The 26,040-nt window shown below is 32.9% G+C and overlaps 2 protein-coding genes and 1 pseudogene across 2 annotated transcripts; all 3 read right to left on the reverse strand.

Annotated features, from left to right (window-relative positions):
• Positions 1 to 6,273: 6,273 nt before the first annotated feature.
• On the reverse strand, positions 6,274 to 7,362 carry LOC134268971 (cerebellin-2-like). The gene is made up of 2 exons (XM_062751198.1): positions 6,941 to 7,362; positions 6,274 to 6,668 (listed from the first exon to the last, which is right to left on the reverse strand). The coding sequence occupies exons 1-2, from the start codon at positions 7,230 to 7,232 to the stop codon at positions 6,274 to 6,276; spliced, it is 687 nt and encodes a 228-aa protein (XP_062607182.1). The 5' UTR covers positions 7,233 to 7,362.
• Positions 7,363 to 9,878: 2,516 nt separating this feature from the next.
• Positions 9,879 to 13,568, reverse strand: LOC134268981 (uncharacterized; annotated as a pseudogene).
• Positions 13,569 to 22,974: 9,406 nt separating this feature from the next.
• On the reverse strand, positions 22,975 to 24,482 carry LOC134268965 (complement C1q-like protein 3). The gene is made up of 2 exons (XM_062751194.1): positions 24,192 to 24,482; positions 22,975 to 23,494 (listed from the first exon to the last, which is right to left on the reverse strand). The coding sequence occupies exons 1-2, from the start codon at positions 24,433 to 24,435 to the stop codon at positions 23,088 to 23,090; spliced, it is 651 nt and encodes a 216-aa protein (XP_062607178.1). The 5' UTR covers positions 24,436 to 24,482; the 3' UTR covers positions 22,975 to 23,087.
• Positions 24,483 to 26,040: the final 1,558 nt, after the last annotated feature.

The raw sequence follows: 26,040 nt of genomic DNA on the forward strand, positions 1-26,040 counted from the left end.
AAAAATATATTATTTCTTTATTCTTTGGATTTTTACAGCCACCGTAGAGGGCAATCCAAGCCAGGAAGTAGCCCCACGTGTAGAGCAGTCCAAATAAGGAATAAAGTCAAAATACCCCCCAAGCGAGTGATTCCCCTAATAAATAAAATACAACACAAGTTCACGTGTAACCCAAAATATCAACGTGACAGTATTGTGAGAGTAGTGGAAAATAACTCTTGATAGAGAATTGTTATAACCAACACCCAAACAACGTTGTAAACAATGGTTGCAACGACCGCAGCCAGCTATGTATCTGAGCAGGAGAAATGTTGTACAAACCCATCACAGGATTTTTTTTTTTAGGTACACATTTGGACGTCATACACATGGCGAAGCTCAGAAAAGAAAACACGGAGGTTACAAACTGTAATATGGGCATTTTTTCATATTGAACTATGAAAGTTGGGAAAGGAAAATGGTGTCGCCATGCATCCTTCAGTGCCTTTTTAATTTAAATCCGGACTATATAATAAAAGAATTATGGACTATATTGGTGTTGAATATGGTTTGTTATTTACTAGAAAAATATCGATATTGATCGAGGCGAAGCCTGTATAATATTGGTCACGTAGGAGGTTACATTTTAGAATGTGTCTGCGCTATCTAAATTCAATTAACAAGCATGTAACAGTCTGTTATTCAATGCAGTGTAACTTTTGTTTCATATATAGAAAAGGACTGATATTCGGACACATGTATAAGTCTCCATTATTTTTGTACTTTAAAGGTCAAGGTCATATCAAGAGGTAAAAAGTCAAATATTGTGACGTTTTCTACTGAATCTCTCAATTGTTTTGCCATTGGAATTATTTTAATCGCCAAAATATGTAAAACAAATAATTCAATTTTCTTCATTTTTACATAATTTGTTCTGGGACCTATTTGAATTATTCTGTTTTGGTTTTTTTTATACAGATATATACATTTTTTAAAGAAAACTTAAAGTGTAGGCTATTTTCATATGAATTTTCAATTCCGACGCTATGTATGTACTATTTTAAGGTAAGTCACTCGTCAGCTTTTTAGAAAAGTTCACGCAGAAGCTTTTACTTCAAAACTACTTATCAAAATTCAATTTTTATAACATATTTGAATTCAACAATGTAAATTTTTTAACATTCAATGAAAAAACTGCTCAAAAATCTACAAAGAAGCAAGATTTATGAGGGACTATTTCTTTTGGTGGAAGGATATTTAGCAGAAAATTCTGCAAATCTGCACATTTATAAAATTTAATGTAATGGAAATTTAGCCTCACATACTTTTACTCGGAGAATATTTTCCGTTTTGATATTGCTAAAAATATTTAATATAGGTCTTAATTTATATTTTTAGACTAAGTTTTACACCTTCCCTCAACAAACTTTTCCAAAAAATGAAAATATATTAAAGAAGTCAAGGTCAAATTTACACCATTTTTTGCCTGAAAATCACATATTTTGACAAATATTTCAAAATTAACATCACTGACCCCACCTTTTTCTTTCATTATTTTAAACTACTCGATACTTGTGACTGATCAGCACTCAAGTCGTAAAAAGTTTGATATAAGAAATTTTTTTATTGCCTATTAAGTTTTTTAATACCCAAATTATGTTATTTTTTAGTGCAAAAAGGTCACACAATAATTTACGCGCATTAATTTGCAAGATTTGTTTAATGATAAATATTATTCAAACTATTTTACGTAAAATAAGGTTATATTTATTGCCATGCTTACATCTAATCAAATATAATAAGGGTTAAAGTAATTAACCAAAGAGATGAAATTTAAGTGCAAAAAGGTCAACTTAAATGTACCGTAGATCAGTAGGATGCACACTGACTCCCTATTTTCTTTGCGATTTTGAGTTACACTTTATGAATACTTATCCAAAATATACTTCTCAAAAAATCCTTGATATAACAAATTTCAGGAGTGACTTACCTTAACATGATATTTTACTTTAATTTTCTAGTATCAATATAACTTACGGAGTTTAAGTAACAAAAAGGTTATCTTTATAAACAGTATTCCACAAATGTTCAATAGATCAATTGATAAGTTTAGAATAAGGCTCATTCTCGAACCGAATGTCTGATTTCACAATCTTCTTACAGAGGTATAATAATCCGTATTTCAAACTATAAGGGCAAAAATTGTGTAGTTGAATTTCTTTCATATTATATATAAAGAGAGATTTTGCATCCTAGAACAAAATATCAAAGTTTCAGGAAAATCAAGTTCAAGTTCAAGTTCATTTATTCGCTCAACACCATATTAAATACTTGGTACATGAGGACAAAGATAAATATTTACAACATGTATATATATATAATCAGGTCAGAGGTATAAGTATATGATATACACAATCAGAAAATGAGAAGGGAGAAAAATGGAAAAAGAAAATGAAGAAAAAAATGTAATAAATAAAACATGTAATAATGAAATAAATAAGGAGAACAAATTATGGAGGACAGACTAAATCGTATATTTTTGATATAAACATACAAAGTTTTTTAAGCGACATAGCATCTTGTTTTGTCATCAGTTGAGAAAATTTCAAAATATTAGGTCTAGTAAAGTAGTACTCATTAATATACTTTTTCCTGATTTTTGACAGTGCATTACATTCAAGTATGAAATGAAATTCATCGGCAACATGTTTTGCATCACAGAGTGTACATAATCTTTCATTTAATGGTATACCAGTCCATCTCCCCAGCTCAACTGGTAGACGGTGATTAGTAGTACGGAATTTGACAAGTATTTTTCTGAATTTTAGTGGTAAAATACTTAAATAATTTTCATACTCAAAATTTGTTTTAAAAGTCTTATACAAAATACCTTTAGAAGAACTATTAATATCAGAATACCATTTTTGTATAAATTGATCTTGCAATCTTTGTTTAACAACAGCAGTAACCCAGTCTTGATTAAGATGATAATAAAACTGTTCATTCCAAATATGAGATAGTCCACATGAATCAAAAATGCGATGAACACAGTCAATCCAAGGGTTTTTACCAATTTCATATTGTGAATTAGCAATTAAATATTGATACAATATACATGAAATTTTCTTATCTGTGCTATTCAGTACCTTACACCAGTATGAAACTATTCTTGAATATATAATTACAGATAGTGGGAAACGTCCTGTTTCACCATAAACCATATAATTCGGGGTACTACTTTTTAAATACAGAATATGTTTCAGAAATTTTAAATGTACACGTTCAATAATATCTAGGTTTTCAAAACCCCAGATTTCACAACCATAAAGTAGCACTGGTAAAACCATTTTATCAAATAAATCAAGTTGACATACTACAGGGAGGTTAAATTGTCTTATTTTTCTGATAACACCGTACATTGCTTTTTGGGCTTGGTCACAGAGATGCTTCTTGGCTTTTAAAAAGGAACCAGATCTTGAAAAGATGATACCAAGATATTTAAATTCTTTGACAGTTTCTAGACTTTTGTTATTATAATAAAATACTCTTTTGTTCAAAGGACCTTTTGAAAAAATTAATATTTTGGTTTTCTCAATATTTACTTGTAATTTCCACTCTGAGCAGTAGCTTTCAAATTCATTCAAAGCATTTTGTAGATCATCAGGAGTTTCTGCTAAAATGACAGTGTCATCGGCATATAAAAGTAAAAGGAGTTTCAAATATACACATAAATCATTTTCTATCGATGTTGTAAGAATGAAAGGAAAAATTTGGCCTATCTATTGTTTCTACCTTAAATCATCTAATTGGCAAATTATTACATAGACAACGGAATCTAGACAAACAAATTTTAGAATATCAGCGGGCAGATCAGAAGCACTTTTGTTTTATTATAATTGTAATTCACAGGTATTCTGATAGAAGAGTTCCCGAGCAATTTATTAGCGCACAAGTTTGTAAAAATGCGCATATTTATTTTAAAATCTACACAATTTCAAAAGACATAACAATGTGACTTATTGCGCATTTTTATCAGTCACACTGTCGTCGTCAAGAAGCTGGAATTTTTAACTTTTTGGCACAGAGGTCATACAAATAATCATATTGACCAATGCTTTTCTGTAGTGTTTCTTTGAAAATAATGTATCATTATGGCTAAAAATAGAATTGAATTTCAAATTAGGTACTACTATGATACCACAGATTAAATTTTTTTTTAGGTTCATACGTCATGCTTCGTCCGCGTAGTGCAGTGATTGGAGCATCTGCAAAAAAATCGCAGAGTAAAAAGGAGTTGATCTTTACGTTGTGGGTTCGAATCCACTTTGTGACATGAAGACCTAGACCCTATGTCATAGCTTGTGTTTGCACGATAAAGATCCCTCATTGCTCAATGAAATGAGTGCAGAGTTAAGCTCTAAATTTGAAGCCCTTTCACCTGCATGTGTTGACATCTCTCTATATGAGAGAAAATTTTTCGAACGGGGCGTAAAACAACATGCAATCAATCAAATGATATATCATATAAGGTAAAACACTCAGATAATTTTTGTGCGCAATAAATATACAGTTTTTTTTTCATTGGGTGGCATTGTAGCTCTCCGATCTATCAATATTTTTTTTTTTCGGAGAGGTATGTACAGATCTGCAGAAATGAATTTTTCTGTAAACCTGATTATAACACGGAGGAGCATAAGACTGGTGAAACCGGTCGACAGGGGATGCTTAGCCCTCCAAAGCACCTGATCTATCCCTGATGGTTGTTTGTATCTTTCTCTCTATATAACTGTCTGAATTTAAAAAAGAAGTTTCCTACCTGTTTCATCATGACCGAATAACATGCTTACGATAACATTTTATTGACAAAAGTTCCGTAATTTACAATAAACATAGGCGTATTACAACACTGCAGTATCATACACATAGGATAAATTATGCCAAGTTCTATGCACACGAAAAAATGATATCTCAACAATTTTTTTCCCTAAGTATATATACATTTACTGAATCTTAGTTCCTCTTTTCCTCATAAATATATAGGCCTATGGTTGTTTATCAAACTCTAACGCCTCTCAGAAAGCCACGTGGCTATTCCATAAATAAAAAATGTGATATAACAAACACATCAATAATACAATATTTAAAGTGAAAAATCACACTTCGTTTCATTATATATACAAATATGAATATATGCAATATAACGGAAGCTCCCATTATGTCCAGTTTTGAACTATATCCGATATGTTTTGTTTCAATGTACTTTTTAAGCTTGATTACTGTTCGTTGTGCCCATATATACGTTAAGCTCAAAAATCTATAGACAATACAAATCTAAGATAATGGCATAATGGTATGTCCAAAGAATGTGTAAGTATCCCCAATTGACCAGTCAAATTTCTCATTGGCTATGTGTGTTGATTAGGTTGATTAAGTATAAACTAAAGATACCGTTGTCAAATTCAATATAAAAACAAAGGTCTATCATATGTTATGAAACAAATTACGGCCCAATGATATGTAGGCTGTATTAGCTAATTATACCATTGTTACACGGCCACAGAATTTACGAAAAGTCGACTCTAAATAAGCTTGTTTAAATCCCTTTAACATGCATATTAATTTTTGGTCACTAGTCTGGCTCGGATTAAATGTTATAGGTTTTCAGTAAAAATGTGGGTTCTGCATGCTCTTGAGAATCGAATCAGTAGGAAGATGTAAAGCAATAAGCATCAGGATATTATTACATGAAGGATATGGAGAAAAGAAACAGCATTCAATATCAAAGTCCATTAAACAATACAAAACAGGGACAGAGCAAACACACCTCCAAAACATCAGAGGTGGGATCAGGTGTCATAGAGGAGTGAGCGTTCCCATGTCACACCCGCCGTGTTGTCCTTGTCATGATCGTTAAATAACGGGAAAAATCCGTCGTTAATTCAGTCAGTGTATAGATAATGGACTAACAATTAATATGATAAACCACAGTTAACATTTGACTCAATGATAAATTGTACTTGCTGAAAAAGGTCATTGTATCGACCATGGAACTTACGAAATGGTGACTTTAAACGTAAATGTTGATATTCTTGTTTCATCAACTTGTTAGTCAGTAATTATCATCGTTTTAGAAATTGTTCATGCTTAGAGTATGCTATTGCGTATCGAATCAAGTGAGAGATATAAACTCCGTATGCAGGTGATGAAGGTAAATTGCTTAATAAGTAAGGGAAGTTGACGATAGAAAAGTTGAAGTCATTACATTTATCATAGCGCTTGGTTGTTAGATTACGATTATATTTCGGTAGAAGTAAGAAATCCTGAAAATGTGTTAAAATTTTCACGGATTCGCCCCACATGGTGTGCTCTTGTCCAAACTTTATCTCCCTTTTTTAAAACTAGCACGACAGTTTCAGAGGCTTGGTTCCAAGGTGATATATCGGAGTGTATAGTGGATATGAGTCGTCCATCTTGAACTATTCCCATATGCATTGACGCTCTCTCATACGCCATTACTGTACATGAGAATACATAAAGCCCTGCTGTAGGCGCTGTGAAGATCCCGGTCCACTTGTCATACCCGTTTCCTTGATTCGTGATTACATTGTCATATTTGACAATTTGATTGACTCCTAATGTGGTATCTTTTGAAAGAAGTGCACTAAATCCAACGGCAGAAATTGTCATCCCTAAAAAAAATTAAAATGATATATTTTGGCCTTAAAAAAAAACTATTTTTTAAAATACGACAAAAACCGCAGTATTTTAAAATTGGCAATATTTCAACCATATGTATTTCATAATGAACGAATATCCAGGGTATTTGCATATTCGGAACATAGAAAGTATCTCTAGATTTTCCTTTTCAAACCATAAAATTGAAAGTAAATAGCTCTCAATAATAATTTTTTTATTCTCCTTTCAAAAAACCAATGTTTAAAAACAACTTATTTTTTCTTACCTTGCGATCCATTTCCTTTATCTGTTTGTATTGTTTCACATACTTTCTCGTATCCTGCTTTAAGATTTGAAACTTCTTCCGTCAAAATTCGTAACTTTTTCTCAATCTCGAGCCTTATCATCGTTTCTTTATAAAGTTGGTCGATTGCTTCCTTTAATAATTTTTCTTTTGAGGAAGAAGTTTCGGACACATTCTTCCCCAATTCTGTCGTCAGCTGTAATTGTCCAGATGCCATTATCGAAAGAATACATTGAATGATGATCAAACATGCTGGTCCAACTCTGGAATTCATCTTTCAGTTTCCGTGATACTAGTTTCTACCTAATCAAAATTAAGAGAAAAGTCTTTTTACTTGATGGTGTGTTTAATCTTGTTTCGAATGTTATGAATTATGGCGTAAGGAAACTCGTATCGTTGGAAATATTCACATTCTTTGTTATGCAAAGTGTTACGTAGGTTCTTATCATTGTTTCCTTGACGCTTGTAATTTTTTTTTAGAACAAAAACATCTCATTTTAAACAAAGTTTCGGAAGTTCTAGAGTTCTTATAAATACATGCTGTTGTCTGTTGATAAAATTGTGAAGGGTTTTTAAAAAAATACGTTTCAGACGCAATTTTTGAATAGCGGCATAATTTCATAAATATTATGGATTTTGTGGAATATTTCGCATGGCGATGGGTCAGACATGAAAAAGAAATCATTTACACGTAGTCTACACGTTGTCAGAATAGATCATAGATGGATTAATTTATGAATTTGAAGACTCGCATTAATCTATTGTGAGGCAAAATGAAAACCAACTATCCTTCTGCATACAATAATTCAGAATAGGCAAAAGGATTGATAGAATACACGGTCAATATATATGTACTGGTTCCTACTGATAATTCGGGAATTCTGTACAACAATTTATTCCATAGGTTGTGTAAATCAGCTCTGGATACTTAAAAATTCCAAGGTATTTGAAATCACACAATTTTACCAAAATAAACATAAGAATTTATGACTTTTCAGCTTTGACTAACAACTTACAAATATATCCCATTATAAATTAGAGTTGAGGCCCTTTGAAATCATTGATTGCTCTTTTTTTAAATAAGAATAGAACTCGTAAATTTACTTATCTTGTTATGGTCATTTGCAAAATTATTTAGTTGAGAAACATTTTGATTGTACAAACAAGTACTCTGAAGTTAGTTGTTTTTATTGTTAGACTGTTATTTACGCACTGAATTGCCGAAGGAATTTTTTGTTATTCCCCAATCATGAGGAGCTCACGGCGGATGTGACGGATCGGCGGGGATGCTCAGTCCTCCATGGCACTTAATACCAACTCTGATGTTTAAAAGGCCTGTGATACACTCTGCGCCAAAATTTGTATTGTTTGATGGATTTTTGAGCTTTAATACTTTTCGTTATCTTCACATATTTCATGACAAACTTAATTTTGTGATGAACATCTTAAATTGAAATAACCAACTCATTGTTATTCCATCTATTTTTATTTTACCTTTTCCAAAGAGTCGCCTGCATGGCGCAGTGGTTAGAGCATCTGATTTAGAGTCGCGAAGTAGGGGATTGATCCTTATGTCGCGGATTCAAATCCCTCTGAGGGATGTGGAGACCGGTTTTTTAGATGATACCGTATGAATCGAGGTCCCGTGTCGCAGTAGGTGCTGGCACGATAATCCTCCCTGCTCGATGGCCCTCAGTGCCGAGTATAGGACAAAATTTGCAGCTCTCCATCGGCAAATGGTGGCGTCTTCAAATGAGTGAAAAATTCTCGAGAGGGAGTTAAACAACATACTTACAAACTAACAAAAAACTTTTCTATAGGCTTAAAGAAGTCTTGGAATTTAAATAAAATATTCTGAAGATTTCTGCTAATTGGACTTTGCTTGGCTTATTATAATTCTTTGACTTTAGCCGTTTGTATATGTGTTTGTCTGTTTATAAAAAGTTTAACCTTGGATGGCACGGATGTGTTCTGCTTGTCACATCTTACATGGATATGACTTGGATGTCACATCTTGTGGCCTATGTTGTTTGATGTGTCATCTTTTGCTAACTTTTTCTTATAATTTTTTGACTGTCTTATTTTACAGGTACTTTTTTCATCTTTAGGGAATCAGACATTATCATATTTTACGTAACTTAGAGTCAAAGCTTGTTAATCTGATCCCCGTCTTGTTTGTTAAATTGTTCACATTTAAACCGTCATTTGAATAAATGACATTATTCATTTCTATGAAAGCGTTTTATTTGACGTACAATTTATTTCAATGGACTTCTAATGATTACTTTTCCTTATTTTCATATTTCAAACAGCTTTTTCTGTAAAAAAAAAAAAACAAAACAAAAACAAAACAAAATGCATTGCAGTACAACGTCATTTGCGAATATTAACTGTGGAATTTGTTATTATCATTGATGTTTAATTTCGTAGTTTTGGGATAAAATTAGACTCACGATTTGTTTTGTCCCCAACCAAATTAAAATTCAAGATAATTTTATGACTCAGCACTTCTTCAACTACAAAAGCAAATCAGCAGAAATCAAGGTTTTTTTTTCTTCAAACGACAAAAAAAATGACATATTGAATTCACATGGATTCAAAGTACTTTTTTAAAATTTTCTGTTTATGTATTTTAGTAACGGAAATCGCTTATTCAAATTAATTTTTCTAGCCATACAAATTTAATCCATTCCAAACATATATTTTTAGAAAATAAAAAACGTTCATTTTTTCTTTATTGGGCAAATGAAAAAAAGTTCTTTTTTGAATATCAGTAACTATTCAATACGGAATCCGGAAAATGAGGATCGGCCATGTTGATTACTTCTTATGCTTCCCTTTCCTGCCAGAGTGCGCACGAATACGACATTCTCTTTGGACACTTGGACAATGGCATTCCCTGTAACACTACTGCAACCACAGTATGCATACGTACTGCCGACCACTTTTTTGTTAACATGAAGTTCACTTGTGTACGCTTCATTACACGCCACACGTGTCACCCAAGTAAATGAATATAGACCACCTCTCGGAGTGGTGAAACCTCCTGTGTGTTCGTTGTAGCCATTGTCATAATTTGACATCACAATTTCATAAACAAGGGTATGGTCACCTCCAGGGTTTGCAGGATCACATGATACATAGGAGTAGAAGCCAAAACTCTTCTTTGATTGGTCTGAAATTTCAAACATACACAAGCTTCAATAAATATGCTTTACAATCCTTTATTATCTATTAAGTATGTTCCTTTTCATAAATTAAGTAAAGTAACAGCACATATTTAAGGAATATCTGTCTTATTTCTCGATTTCATGATGTGATCAATCTATTGGCTTGCGTGATAATTTGCATAAACGCCAAAGGCGTTTATGCATAAAATTATCACGCAAGCCAATCGATTGATCATCGTCATGAAATCGAAAAATCTGACAATTATTCCTTATATTTACATGGTATTGATTCCGCCAATTTACGTGCTACAAGCCCCGCTTCTTGTCTCCCTATAAACATTTTATATCTCTAGATAGGGTTTTTATTATGAAATTAAAAGAAATACTTATTTAAATGAAATAAGCACATAATCTTTTATGTTTATCAGCTAATTCAATATTCTTTCCTATATTATTTTTAAAAATTCCAATAATATTATACCATCTACTCGAAAATTAGGTGATGTCTATCGGACTGTTTGTTCGTCCGCAAAAGATGTAAATCATCCAGAACGTAAAAATAGGTTTAGAGATAAGATTTTTTGCCAATCTTTTTGCTGTCCGAAAAAAATCGATTATGACTTATGTTTTAGACGATTGGGTGCTATGACATTCATATTCCGAAAGTTTAATCATTGAAAAATATACCTTTTATTGAATACAAATTTATTTTATCTTTTTTTTTTTTTAGAATTTAGAATTAGAATTGATTAGCGCAAAGTTCATTAAGGTAAGAGAGACAATTGGGAGCAGAGCAAACACGGACTTCCAAGCAATCAGAACTAGGTTCAGATGTTTTTCTGATAAAGAAAGAAGAGCTTTCTTTAATTATAATGCCGACGTACTTCATACTGTGTATACCGGGCGTGGCCTTATTTTTACCCGGAAGCAAGTGATACTCACTCTTCAGTGACATATAATCCCACCCTGATAATTTTAAGGTCCGTGTTTGCTCTGCTACTTTTTTGTATGTAGCAGTGAGTGGAATTTAATCTTGATTACTCTCCATTGTCTTTATTAATTTTTTTACATCATAATGTTGTATTTGCATATGCTTTCCACATTTTAGGCATTGCATAACTGTATCTGTATGTACCGTTAATCACATTATTAAAAAAAAAATCAAAAAAATCTATCCTATTTTTTTATCAATGAAATTCGGTCTGGCATATTTCGTGATAGGACGTAATGCATGTGCACTTCTCACAGCATAATCACGTGAAATACGTTCTTCTGACTCAAAACTTGGCAAAACAAACCCAATTATTAGATATTTCAAACACTAGAGGTACTGTGAGCAATGAAGTCACTAAATGACAGCCTGCCTCCCATATGAATATAATGGCAGAGTCCATGGTTTGATATGGGAAACCCAAAATATGGGTCGGATCAAAAAGTAAAATAAAAGATGCAGAATGGCAATATATAATGAAGATTCTGTGAAAATCTCATTAAATTTTATTCAGTGGGACAAGAGTTGTGGATAAGAGATGGGTACCCCAAAGCGTAGCAGACGGACGGACAGACGGACGTACAGACCGACGGAGGGACACACCTATTACTAGATACCCTCCTGCTTTTCAAGCTGGGGTTATAATAAGGAAAGGTAACGATGGAGATTTGAGGCCATCTTATTTGTCATACAGTTGATTTGTAAGTTTGAGCTCATCGTTTATATCAAGTTAACCATCCATGTATGGCAAAAATACTATTATTTCTTTTATTTAAATTTTATTTGCTCATTTACAATTTGATCTCCTGTTTCATAACTAGAAACGCGGATCATTGAAATTATGCAGGCTTTATTACAATACATATTCATACAGTGTATACTAGGAACATACATGTCTCATGCAAAAATAATACCTTGTAATGAATGTTTATAATGTAAGTTGAAAACAATCTAAGCGGGCAGTTTTTCTCATCAACGAATCATATCTATTGGAACAGACCTTTTATATTTCGGTGGAAGTAAGAAAACCTGAAAATATGTTAAAATTTCCATGAATTTGCCCCACACGGCGTGCTCCTGGCCAAACTTTGTTTCCCTTTTTTAAAGCTAGCACGACAGTTTCGGAGGCTTGGTTCCAACGTGAACTATCGGAGTGTATAGTGAATATGAGTTGTCCATCTTGTATTATTTCCATATGCATTGACCCTCTATCATAAGCCATTATTGTACATGAGAAAACATAAAGCCCTGCTCTAGGTGCTGTGAAGATCCCGGTCCACTTGTCATACCCGTTTCCTTGATTCGTGATTACATTGTCATATTTGACAATTTGATTGACTCCTAATGTGGTATCTTTTGAGAGAAGTGCACTAAATCCAACGGCAGAAATTGACAATCCTAAAAAAAAACCCATTAAATTAATATGTTTCGTGCTTCAATTTTTTTTTTAAAAAATGCGGTAGAAACGGCAGTATTTTAAAATTGGCAATATTAGAACTATATGTATATCATAATGAATAAATATCCAGGATATTTGCATATTCAGAAGCTAGAAAGTATATCTCCAGATTTTTTTATTAAAACATAAAAGTGTACTGCGTAGATAAATGTTATTATAAAAAAATGTAATTTGTTCTATTTTGAATTTTTAAATGACAATAGTGAAATATTCAAACAGGAAATTTCTTTGAAGTCAGATACCTTCTGTCAGTATACTTTTTAAACTTCAAAGATTTTGAAAAAAATGTGTCAAATATAACTTTTATATTCTTAAAAAAATAATAATCACTCAACAATCAACATTCACAACTGCTATAAAAAATAAAAGAAAATAGCTCCCAATAATAAATTTTTTATGCTCATCTAAAAAATCCGGGAAAATTTTCAAACTATGAAAAATAGTTATTTTACCTTCGTAACTTTACATAGGAAACATTTTAACTGAAGTATAATAAAAGGAGATAGCTCCCAATAATTAAATTTTTTATGCTCATTTAAAAAATCCGTGTTTAAAAATTATAAAATTTTTCTCACCTTGCGATTTATTTTCTTTTTCTGTTTGTATTGTTTCACATACTCTTTCATATCCTGCCTTCAGATTTGAAACTTCTTCCGTCAAAATTCGCAACTTTTTCTCAATTTGAAGCCTGATCATCGTTTCTTTATAAAGTTGGTCGATTGCTTCCTTTAATAACATTTCTTTTGAGGAAGAAGTCTCTGATACATTCTTTCCCAATTCAGTCGTAAGCTCTAATTGTCCAGATGCCATTATTAAAAGAAAACATTGAATGATGATCAAACATGCTGGCCAAACTCTGGATTTCATCTTTCGGATTCCAAGATACTAGTTTCTACTTAAAATCAAGAATTGTTTTTCTTTATAGTTTGTTAATCTTCTTCCGAATGTTAAGATTTTATGCCTTTACAAAACTCATATCGTAGGTAATATTCACAATCTTTACACCGGTAATGCCAGGTGATGCATGGCTTCTTATCATTGTATCCTTGACTTTTGTATTTAAAAAAAAAACAAAAACGTCTCATTTTAAACGAAGTGCATGAAGTTCTAAACTTTTTTCATGAATACACGCTGTTGTTTGTTGATAAAATTGTGAAGGGTTTGAAAAAAAAAAATAACGTTTCTGACGCAATTTATAAATGGCGGCATAGTTTCATAAATGTTATGGATTTTGTGAAACATTTCACCAGGTGATGGGCCATAAATGAAAACATTTACACGTTTTCTGCACATTGACAGAATGAATTGTGTGTGGAATTCAACGTATCAGACGAATGTATGAATTTTAAACTTCGCATTAAGCGATTGAGTGGCAGAATGAAAATAAATATCCTTGTGCGTACAATAATTTCAAGAATGAAAATTTTGATTTTAATTACAAGTTCCGTTTTTTTTAATAAAAAGTGATTTTGATTGTACAAACTATTATATTTTGGAAATCTATTGGAATTTTCATGGACAGCAATTGTGCACCCAGTATTAGCAAACCCATTTTATATTCACATGAAACAGTATTTATTCAAAATCGCACGTGAAAAGAAGGAAATATTGCTGTGATGTTCAAAGCAGCATTCAGTTATATCGACGACGTATTGACAAGAAACAATGGCTATTTCACCACCTTCATACGGAGTTTATATTTTTCAGTTGAATCGATACGCAATCTACGAATAAACAATTTTTAAAAAGAGGTAATTGATTGACAACAAGTTGATGAAACAAGAATATCAGCAGTCCTGTTTAATTAAGTCATCATAATTTCGTAAGTTCTATGATCGATACAATGACATCAGCAAATATAATTTAACATTGAGCCAAATGCTTACTGACGTTTTCATACTAATTGTTAGTCCACTATTTACTCACTGAATTGACAACAAAATTTTCCGTTATTTCCCGATCATAACAAGGAGCACATAGCATGTGTGACCAGTCGGCAGGGAATGCTCACTCTTTGATGGCATCTGATCCTACCCCTGGTCTTTCTAAGGTCCTTGTTTGCTCTGTTCCAAAATTTGTATTATTAAATGGACTTTTGTGCTCGAATTCTGGTCATTATCTCCATATGTTTCAAGACAGATTGTAGCGATCATCTTTTAAATTGTTATTCCAACTTGTTCTCAATTTTACCTTTTCCTTCAGCTTAAAAACTTCTTGGAAGTTAAATAAAATGTTCTGAAGAGTTCTGCTAGTTTGTATTTGCTTGGCTTATTATAATTCTTTGACTCTACTCATTTGTATGTGCATTTATCTGCTTAAACATAGTTTACAACACTTATCCTGATACAGAAAAGTCATTCTTTTAGTTTGCTCACGTATTACAAGAAACAAAGATATGGCCTATAGTCAGATGATGTGCATTAGTCCGTGGCATCTTATTTATGATGCTTTCAGAGGTCCAGGTTTGGTCAGCATAAGAAAAAAATATTTCAATAGACCTTTGATGATAACGTTTTTAGCTCACCTGAGCCAAGGCTCAAGTAAGGTTTTATGATCACATTTTGTCCGTCGTCCGTCCGTCTGTCCGTCTGTAAACTTTTCACATTTTCGACTTCTTCTCAAGAACCAATAGACCAAATTTAACCAAACTTGGTACAAAGCATCCTTGGGTAAAGGGGAGATTAAATTGTTGAAATGAAGGGCCAAAATTCCTTACAAGAGGGATAATAAAGAAAAGACAAAAATAGGGTGGGCTCATTAAAAAATCTTCTTCTCAAGAACTACTGGGCCAGGAAAGCTGAAACTTATGTGGAAGCATCTTTGGGTAGTGTAGGTATAAAATTCGTAAGGCGGGGGTAGGGAATCCAACTTTTCGATAGAAATCTATAGAACAAATCTTTAAAAATCTTCTTCTCAAGAATCACCGGGCCAGGAAAGCTGAACCTTATGTGGAAGCATCCTTGGGTAGTGTAAATATTAAAATGTTAATGTCATGACCCCAGGGTAGGGCGGGGTCACAATCGGGAATCCAAGTTTTACATAGAAATTTATAAAACAAATCTTTAAAAATCTTCTTCTCAAGAACCACTGGGCCAGGAAAGCTGAAACTTATGTGGAAGCATCCTGGGGTAGTGTAGATTCTAATGTATTAAAATGATGTAAGGGGAGAGGGTAAGGAGGGCACGATAGGTATAGCAAGAGGGGAAATCTGGTAAAGAACTGCATCACCCAAGTTACTCAGGTAGCGATGTGGCCCATGGGCCTCTTGTCTTATTTTCATTTTTCAAACTAGCTGCAGAACTGTAGCTATCTGCAAAAAATATATTGACATATTGGAGAGCTACAGTGCCACCCATTGAAAAAAACTGAATATTTATTGCACACAAAAAATGCTCTGTTTCTCGATTTATTTCTCCTTGTTATCAAAATATAACTAACCGTGTGTTCCTTACATATCCTTTCACTGTTTCCACAACAAAAAATAAATTCCTTATAATTATTGTCAATAATAAGTCCATATTTTCTTATTTAATAAAGCATATGAAAAGAGTTCTTTTTTTGTTGAAAATTAATATCTATTCAATGCGAAATCCGGAAAATGAGGATCGGCCATATTGAGTGCTTCTAATCTGACCCTTTCCTGCCAGAGTGCGCACGAATACGACATCCCCTTTGGATACTTGGACAATGACATTCCCTGTAACACTATTGTAACCGCAGTAAGCATATGTGCTGCCGATCACCTTCTTGTTAACATGAAGCTCGCTTGTGTATGCTTCATTACACGCCACGCGTGTCACCCAAGTAAATGAATATAGACCACCTCTCGGAGCGGTGAAAACTCCCGTGTGTTCGTTGTAGCCGTTGTCATAATTTGACTTCACAGTATTATAAACAAGGGTATGCCCTGCTCCAGGGTTTGCTAGATCACGTGATATGTAGGAATAGAAGCCAAAACTCTTCTTTGATTGGCCTGAAATTTCAAACATATAATGGCTTCAATAAGTATGCTTTACAATCCTTTATTATGTATGATAATTATGTTCCTTTTCATAAATTTAAGAAAATAACAGCACTTATTTAGATATCTTTCTGTACTTTCCATCGATATAAAAGCATATTTTGCAAATTGATCATATTAATGTCCAGTTCTCATTTGTTTTTGTTTTTTTTTTAGCTATGATACTATTATGATTATAAAATGTAAATGGAAAAACCATTTAATTTATAAAAGATAAATAAATTATATTATGATAATTTTTATTCTAGTTTATTATAGACGATGAACGTTCTGCGAATAAAAACAGACTACTAGTATAGTTAAGGTCTTCCGTTTCCAACGGAAGACCTTCTACTGATTCTGTTGGTAAAGATTATTATTCTTTTTTTCTTCTACTTCCTAGACGCCAACTTTGAAGCCTCATATCTCACTCATTTCTAAATGGATTTCGCTCAAATTTTTAAAATTAATAGAGGTTACTAAACTCTATCAGAATGATATCTAACATTTCAAATAGTCACTTCCGGTTTTGAGTTATTTCCCTTTAAACGAAAATTTATAGGCTTTCGTTTCCAGACAAAGGCTCAGAAACCACCAAAGCTGGAGCAGAAATTCTACTGATTTTAGATAATAGAAGAATTGAAGTTGTGCACATCGGTTTTTGTTTTTCGATTTCTCTATTCAAAATGGCGCTATATAGGGGTCAAGAACTGGAACACCTAAAAGAGCCAAAATTACTCATATTTTGCTTTTTATCTTCTAAACTAAAAATATTTTGTTAAAAATATAGAATATAATTTGTGCAGAATTAAAAGATCTTTCAAATGATATCTCAGAAAAAGGGCTGACCCCTAAATTAAGGGATCTAGAGGGGCCGAAATTTTTTTACAAATATCTCCAAAAGTATTGAGAATTTGTTATACATCAAAGAAGCAAAGCTGTTGAAAATCTTCAGTAAAGTATACTGATGTCACAGAAATACGTCCTGTGACGGCCAAACCGGAAATAGTCCGAAACTGCATATTTTTGCCTTTTTTGACATGTTTTTGGGAAATATTTTTCACTGGAAGCATAAAACTTAAATTTCCGTCCGTCGACGTCACTTCCGGTTAAACAGGAAGTAGCAAAAATGGCTTATTTTTGCAATTTTCAACATAGATTTGGAAGATTTAAATCATTAGAGACGTCATTTTTCTTCTTTTAAAAAAATAAAAGTTACTTCCGGTCAAACAGGACGGAAGTCCTACTCGTTGCTTTGCAACGAGCTTTGCTCTAGTTGAAAATCAAATCAAAAGAGCTAGGAAGTAACTTCATGAAGCCTGATGTGAGTTTTACTAATGCGGAACTTGTGAAAGCATAGTTACACGGTAAAGAATTCCAAAACAATGACAATCAAAGTTACTGTATTTAATCTACTAGAATATTTTTAAGCAAACTAGGTGTCAATTTCATGGTATGGATACGTTTTTATGGATGTGAAAATCGCTCCAAATATTCTCTAAATTATGAAAAGGCAGAGTATGTATTAGAAACTTTTTCGGTGTCAATTTTGACGCTACAGTGTCTTGTACACGTAGCGATAAAACTGCTTTAAAAATTTCTATAATGAGCTCCATTTAATCAAATAAACTTAGAGCATCGATAAAAAGTGTTTTTACATTTGATAATGTATTATCTTTAAAAATAATAAATGAGGAGAAACATTGCCAAGCATTTTTGAATGACCCTGGTTTATAGATATATATTTACATTTCCAATGCCTTTGTCTGAGATAAAATTACAAATTGTAAATGTGCTTTATTTCCCTATCAATGTTTTGGCGCGGTTTAAAAAATCACGTGCAGGGCGGTACAAATTGCTAGACAGAAGCAGGGCTTGGAGCACGTGGATTGGCGGAATCAAAGCATGCAAATATAAGGAATAACTGTCAGATTTTTCAATTTCATGACGATGATCAATCGATTGGCTTGCGTTCTAATTGTATGCATAAACGCCTTCGGCGTTTATGCAAATTATCACGCAAGCCAACCGATTGTTCACATCATGAAATCAAAAAATAAGACAGTTATTCCTTAAATATTTATAATTCCTCAAGGTAATGAAAGAAAAACTGCTTAAAATGATGGATGTAAAAACCCTAAAATTTTAGCAATTTTCAATTTTGATTACTTATTTTTATGCATATTTTCGGTTCATTATGCAGCAAAACTCTGTTATAACAATTTCACTGAGACTTTTGAAATTACATGTACTTCACTATATCCGTAATTTGTTATATCCGTGTTCGTACTAAACGAGTTTTAATGTATTTGATATTAAATGTAACGCAAAATATTAAAGATATAGGCAAACTGACAATTACTTTTGGATTGACCATTGTGACTTTAACCATGTTTTTTGTTTTTAGTGACTTTCCTTCGACTAGGATCAATAAATTCACCAGAAAAAAAGAACAAATGTAATGAACCCTCCGCGACATCCTTCTAACTTTGAGCAGAAGACCTGCATGGGCATGTCTCCAGAAATATGTAATCTATAGTCACTCACTTCTTTTTTTTCCAGTTATCATTATTTCTTGATCAAATTACATTTTAATATTAATATCAATATCTTTATGAAACCCAATATCAGCATCAAAATCTAGATTCAATTTGCATATATGATTGCAATTTTTTAACATTTTATGAACTGATAGATAGAACTGATAGCAGATATATTTCATTTAGAGTCAGTCACTTATATCCAATATGCTATAGCAGTATATCCAATATGCTATAGCAGTATTTCATATTTAGGATGAAATAACATCGAAATCAGATTGGGAAATGTTACTTCTCGTGTCTGTGTTGATTAAAATATTCATTTAAATATTCAGATTATTTGCTTTCAGGTAGCAGCAAAATTAATCTTTTTTGTGATGTGGTATTCTTGTTTAATCTAGTCACTTTCTCATCAATCTGCATTAATCGGGTTCTTGTATGCTAACTCTAATAATTAAGGTCTTCCGTCTTCACGGAAGACCTTATAGTGATTCTATTGTTTCTTATTATTATTCTTTTTTTTTAGACAAAATTTTGTGCAGGCGATTTCTCGTAAACTATTCGGTGGAATTCAATGAAAATTTCAGGAATTATAGGTCACTATATGAATTTTATATAAAATTCCGTTTGTTGGAAAATTCGCTACCAGTGCCAAGTTATGGGCAATTTCCTGATTTTAAAATGCAATTTTGTCTTCGAATGTTCTCGAAAACGGCTCAAGATATTAACTGGAGACTTGTTACAGATGATAGAGCATGAGTTATAGATGTGCAATTTTGCCTTCGTTTGCGTCGTCAGTACTTCCGGTCGCTACAGGAAGTGAATTCAAAATATGCACTTTTTCAACTTTTTTTGTTTTTCAATATTTTTCTTTGATATATTTAATATTAATGGAGACCCTACTGGAAAGGCTTAATATATAGTTTATTTTAGAATTGATCTATCCACACACTAGATATTCGCATTTAAAAATCTGAAGCGTGTCCAAGATGGCGGCGCGTCTCCGTGAACTCCGCCATTAAGCAAGTCGGGTTCTAGAAGGTCAGCTGAGCGTTTAGATAAACGAAACTTCTACCAAAAAGATTAATGAAATGTAAAGGATTATTTAGATTGCTACATCGCAATTACGTTGCATTGAGTATAGTTTTAATGTGAGGTTTCCTCAAACGTCTATTGACATTGCTTTTGTCTGCATCTCAAAGTAGAATACAATATGACTACAAGTGGAAATACGATGACAACAATCTTTTGTTTTGCACCAGGGAAAACTTATCCTAAACCATGGTTATAAGTAATAGCTTTTGAAGAAACTTGCCTGACTTAATACTAGTATTCACTGTGTTTCTGAAGTATTACTTGACTTCTGTTTATTTTTCCACGCAGGCTTGTGACATATTAAATGAATGGAAAAGACAAAAATAAGAAAAACATTTTTTAAAATGATTGTTTATTAAAGGTTAAATATTCTTGAAATAAATGCAAGTTATTGAACATAAATAGTATCACATTCCTTGACCGTCGGAGGGCGAGTGATTTTTTTTCAGTGAAACATTCCAGTCTTTTCATGAACGTGTAACTCATCTCCACTTTGGGGGAAACAGGATACAAAATTAATGGAAAATCTTACCAAATTCACAGCTTTAGTGTTACTTGGCCGTATACGATATCATATTTGTATAATGTGATAAATATACTTTCTAACGCTCGAAATTCGAAGAACATACATTTCTAATTTTCATTGAAGCTATCAAATCCATCAAATAGATCAAATATTTCAAAGGAATAGCATTAAGAACTACTTGTGACATTTGGCACGAAATAATGTATCGTGACCCGACTTAAGAAGTAGACAAATGGTGACAATAGTGCGGAAATATATAACATCGGCATGCCTGTATATGGAGTTGCTTGGAATAAAAAGTTGAATGCATATCGAAAAAAGGAAAGAAAACGGTATCATCTGTTCATCACTAATAGATTATCTATCCTAAAAATTACTGTTAAAACTCAACTAACAAATTCCGATGTGATCATCTTGAGCAAAGTTTAGCAAGCTGGCTGTCATTTTACAATTCCAAAATGAATTTAAAAAAAAAATGTAATGTATGTTGGAATCAAAAAACCAATCTTGCAATATTCGAATGTTAAATTTGAAGCGGGTTCCAAAAGGCGTAATGGGTACCGCAGTGGATTTTCATGCTGGCGACCCGGGTTCGATCCCCCTTGTGTCCGATTTTTAAAATCTCTTTTTAAGTCTGATTTTACGTTGTTTTTCTCTGAATCGGACGGAAGACCTCTCGTTGCTCGCAACGAGTTTCGTTTCTAGTTTTAATTCTTATACTTATTTGAGTTGAGGATCTGTGCCTTTCGTCGATTTGGGATTACTTTGAAATCTGAAATTTCTTGTGTATATCTATTTACATTTCCAATGTCTTTGTCAGAGATAAAATTTACAAATTGTAAATGTATTTCTTTCCCCATCAATATATTGGTTCATCAATAGGCGCAGTGAAAAATTACTTGTAGGGCGGGACAAATAGCTAGACAGAAGCGCGGCTTGTAGCATGAGGATTGGCGAAATCAAGAGCATGTAAATATAGGAATAACTGTCAGATTTTTCAATTTCATGACGATGATCAATCGATTGGCTTGCGTGATAATTTTATGCACTTCGGCGTTTATGCAAATTATCACGCAAGCCAAACGATTGATCACATCATGAAATCGAAAAATATGACACTTATTCCTTGTCGTATTAAATTGCATTCTATTGCTATTTATGTTCACGTACATATTAGGTAAGACGCACGATAAAGTCGTGACAGTTCAACCATTAACACTGAGTCTGTACATTCGTTAGAGATAAGTGAACAAATCACCATTTCTGATAAATTTCATTTATGAAAGAAAACGCACATACTGTTTGAAGAGAGAAAACCCAATCTCTAACTATGTTTTATCTCTCCAGGCATTTGTGATGCGAGCATTGAATATCCTACTACACCTTTTTCAATTTTAATCAGGAAAGCATACATCTCCCCTGCCTTCCTATTCCTTTGTCATGTTAAATATAATTAGCTGAAAAGGTTACAAAGATCTCTATCTAGAGTAAGCATGGTAAGTAAAGCTGCAGTTTTGTACATTTAAAATATCAGCAGAGAATCCCGTCTCTAGCAACATCCTGCATTTCTTACCTTGTCGATCCTTTGTAATGATACTGAATTTAAAAAAAAAACGAAGTAAGTTACTGATCTCCACTTTCCAGTGTCACCAGCAATTAAGGCAGTCGATGAATTGTAATATTATACTTTCATGTAAATTACTTGAATTTGATTCGTCAAGAAACATTTGATAAAAAACACTACTACCCGCTGAATAATGAAGCCACGCCCTCCTGCGTAGCAACAGTCAACATTGCTTGACGACGGGTTGTATTCCAAAAAAATAGCGACTGCGCGGAATTTATGCGCGCACGGTTCACTGTAATATGTATCTGTATAAAACATTCAGTATAATATAATAAATATTGCATGTAGTTGAGTGTAACATTGAAAATTTTCACCCCTCGAAAACCATTGTCAACCTCGGCTGCGCCTCGGTTGACAATGGTTTTCTTGGGGTGAAAATGTTCAATGTTACACTCAACTACATGCAATATTTTTATAATGTTATCGTTGAGGATAGGTACATGTACCATCCATTATTTTTTTATTTGCATTACTGCCTTACTCGTATACTTAGAATTTGGTTTGATATACTAAAATCAGCTCAATCACTATTACTCAATAACATTCAGTCACTTAATGTATATCATTTGCAATTATTTAACCATGATTTATTCTTTGCATTATCTCAGAATAGATGCATTCATTGCTAAATTATTCATTTCAGATCATGCTTTTGTAACCCTTTCAATATTTTCACACAGACATACAGCAAAGTTTTTGAAGACAAGTAATGCTTCTTTTTTTATTTAATTAAAAATCCAGAAAAGGCAGACCTTCCGAATTCATTACTTTTAATTGCACCTTGACCTGGAGATGTGGAATGCGTGCGCATAAAAACAACGTCACCCTGGTTTACAGCTGCTACCACGTGACCGGTAACGGTGTTAAATCCGCAGTAGGCGTAAGTACTTCCCATGATTTTTGCATTTATAACGAGATCTGTAGTATGTGCAAGATGACATTCTACTCTTGTAGACCATGTAAAGGAATATAGTCCGCCCATGGGAGCAGTAAATACACCGGTATCTTTGTTGTATCCATTTCCATAATTCGTCTGCGTCACGTCGTAAACCAGAGTGTGATGACCTCGCGGATCCGGCTCGTCACTGGACATGTAGGCATAGAAACCAATTCCTTCTATAGCCGAACCTAATTGAAAAATAATAGAATTTTAATTTTAAAGACTTTTGAACACAATTTCTGAATTACGGAGACTTTTTTTTCGATTTTTCACACAAGCACATGCACATTATCGAGAAATTAAAAAAAATTGGAATCTGTATGACTGGATACCGGATAATTTATTATTACACCTCGGACATCGATTATGAGGTCAATTACACCACAATGGGAGTGTGTAGTGACAATGAAGTGACAGAGGGAAAAAGATAATGCACAATACCATATAGCAATAAATATAAAGATCACGTTAGTGCAACAAACCAACGCTGTGATAGCACAATTTAAGAGAGCTATAGTCAACATCAGCAGTGTACCATCATGCTATTGTCATCACAAAAACGATTGGCGATGGATTTTTCCGTTATTTCCCTATCATGACAAGTAGCATACGGCGGGTGTGATCGGTTGGTAGAGCATACTCACTTCTCCATGACACCTGATCCCACTTCTGATGTTTTGGTGGTCCGTTTTTGCTCTACTCCTATTTTGTTTGCTTCGTAGACTTTTCGTTTTAAATACTGTTCGTTAAACCCATATGTTTCACTTCTGTTCCCCCGTCAAACTTATTGACATATTTGGAAGACATATCTTCCAAATGTGCCGAAGCTTTATAAATATCAAAAATATTTTTTAAATGCTGTTTTTGACAAAACATAATGCTCACCGTGATGGATCAATCTCTTGTCCTTTCTGAAATCTTGATAAGAGTTCTTAAGCACAGGATTGTTAACTTTATATGATAATATTGCGTTTTCATTCTGCAAAACTGAAACAGCTTCTTTCAAGTACAAATTTTCAAGTTCATGCTTCTTGTCACTTTCTTCTAAACTTTTCAAGCGTGTTTCCAAATTGATTGGAGAGGAGAAACAAATGGATATCCACGATATAATAAGGAGAAAAGTCTTCATGATCAAAGTTCTCCTTATCAGCGATTGACAATTCCTTGGTAAAATGCTCAATATTATGTGCTAACTTAGATAGATAACATAATCAGTCGACAACTTATTTAGTAATCTATTAAATTTCTCTATCTTAAAGTGGTTATAAGAACCAAAAAAGAGCATGTTTTATTTTTAATAAAACTGATTTTTACATTTTAAAATTTTAAACGAAGTCCGCCTCTTAGAAAATAAAAATCTCATTGAAACTAGTGTCCATCTGATAAAAGTTGTTTTTTTTTTAATTGACACTTAAATTGCATTGACTTAAAGATTACCTGTATTTAACAATGAATTTTACGTCTTTTTCGGTCGCTTCTGATTCTTTTATACGTTTAATACAAAATAAGTTTATGAAGCAGGAATATTAGTAATCTAATCAATGGTCATAATTTCGAAAGATCTATGGTCGATACAATGACCTTGTCAGCAAATACATTCTATCATTAAGTCAAATGCTGACTGACTGTATTTGCACAATGAATTGTTCACGAATTACTCCGAAATTTCCCAAACACGACAAGGAGTATACGACGGATTTAACCGGTCGCCAAGGGATACTCATTCCTCGATGGTACCTGATCCCATCTCTGATATTTTGGAGGACGGTGTTTGCTCAGCTCCTATTTTGTAATGTCGGGTGGATTTTTGAGCTCAAATACTGTTCGTTATCTACATAAATTCCATTTTGTTTTCCTTACAACTACGCTAACCTTTAGTCGATGATAAGTTTGATAAAACTAATATGCATTATAGGTGGAATTAACATTGTAAGAATTTGTCTAAAATAAAATTTGTTTCATAAGATATGATATGCATAAAAAAATTGCTTACTCTTTCGATCTCTTTTTTCTAAATGCCATACGTACTTTATGTCAAAGGTTACAAAATGAAATGAACAAGTTTGACTATATTAGTTAAAACAAGCTTAAAACAATACATTACAATTACCATACCAAGCAAATTTAATCAACAGTCCAAATTTTACTTACCGAGCCTATATACCTTTAATGTTGCATCAGCAATTTTATTTATGAAGCTCCTTATAAAATTAAATTTCTCTGAAGGTTTTTTTTTTACAGTTATTTTTCTTTTTCCATAACTTTTTACGTCTTTTCGTAATTATAAGTGACGTGGATTGAGTATTTTTTTTTATAAATCAGATTAAATAACGGTATAAAACATAGTAGTCAGAGAAACTTTTTTTCATATTTATAAAAAAAATGAGCTTATTTTGAATTATTGAGTCATTATAACAACATTATTACACTATTTCTGAACTATACTTTGTAGAAGGATATAGAGAGAACGAACAGTATTCAATATCAAAGTCCATAAAACAATACAAAATAGGAGCAGAGCAAACACAGACTTCTGAAACATCAGAGGTGGGATCAGGTGCCATGGAGGAGTGAGCATCTCCTGCTAACCAGTCACACCCGCCGTGTGCTCCTTGTCATAATCGGGAAATAACGGGAAACTCCGTAGTCAATTCAGTGTTTAAATAATCGACTAACAATTAGTATGAAAAACGTCAGTCAGCATTTGACTCAATGATAAATTGTATTTGCTGAC

This window comes from Saccostrea cucullata, unplaced genomic scaffold (genome assembly GCF_032062105.1).
Source record: "Saccostrea cucullata isolate Sc308-1 unplaced genomic scaffold, CSIRO_AGI_Scuc_v1 ctg250, whole genome shotgun sequence".
NCBI lineage: Eukaryota > Metazoa > Mollusca > Bivalvia > Ostreida > Ostreidae > Saccostrea > Saccostrea cuccullata.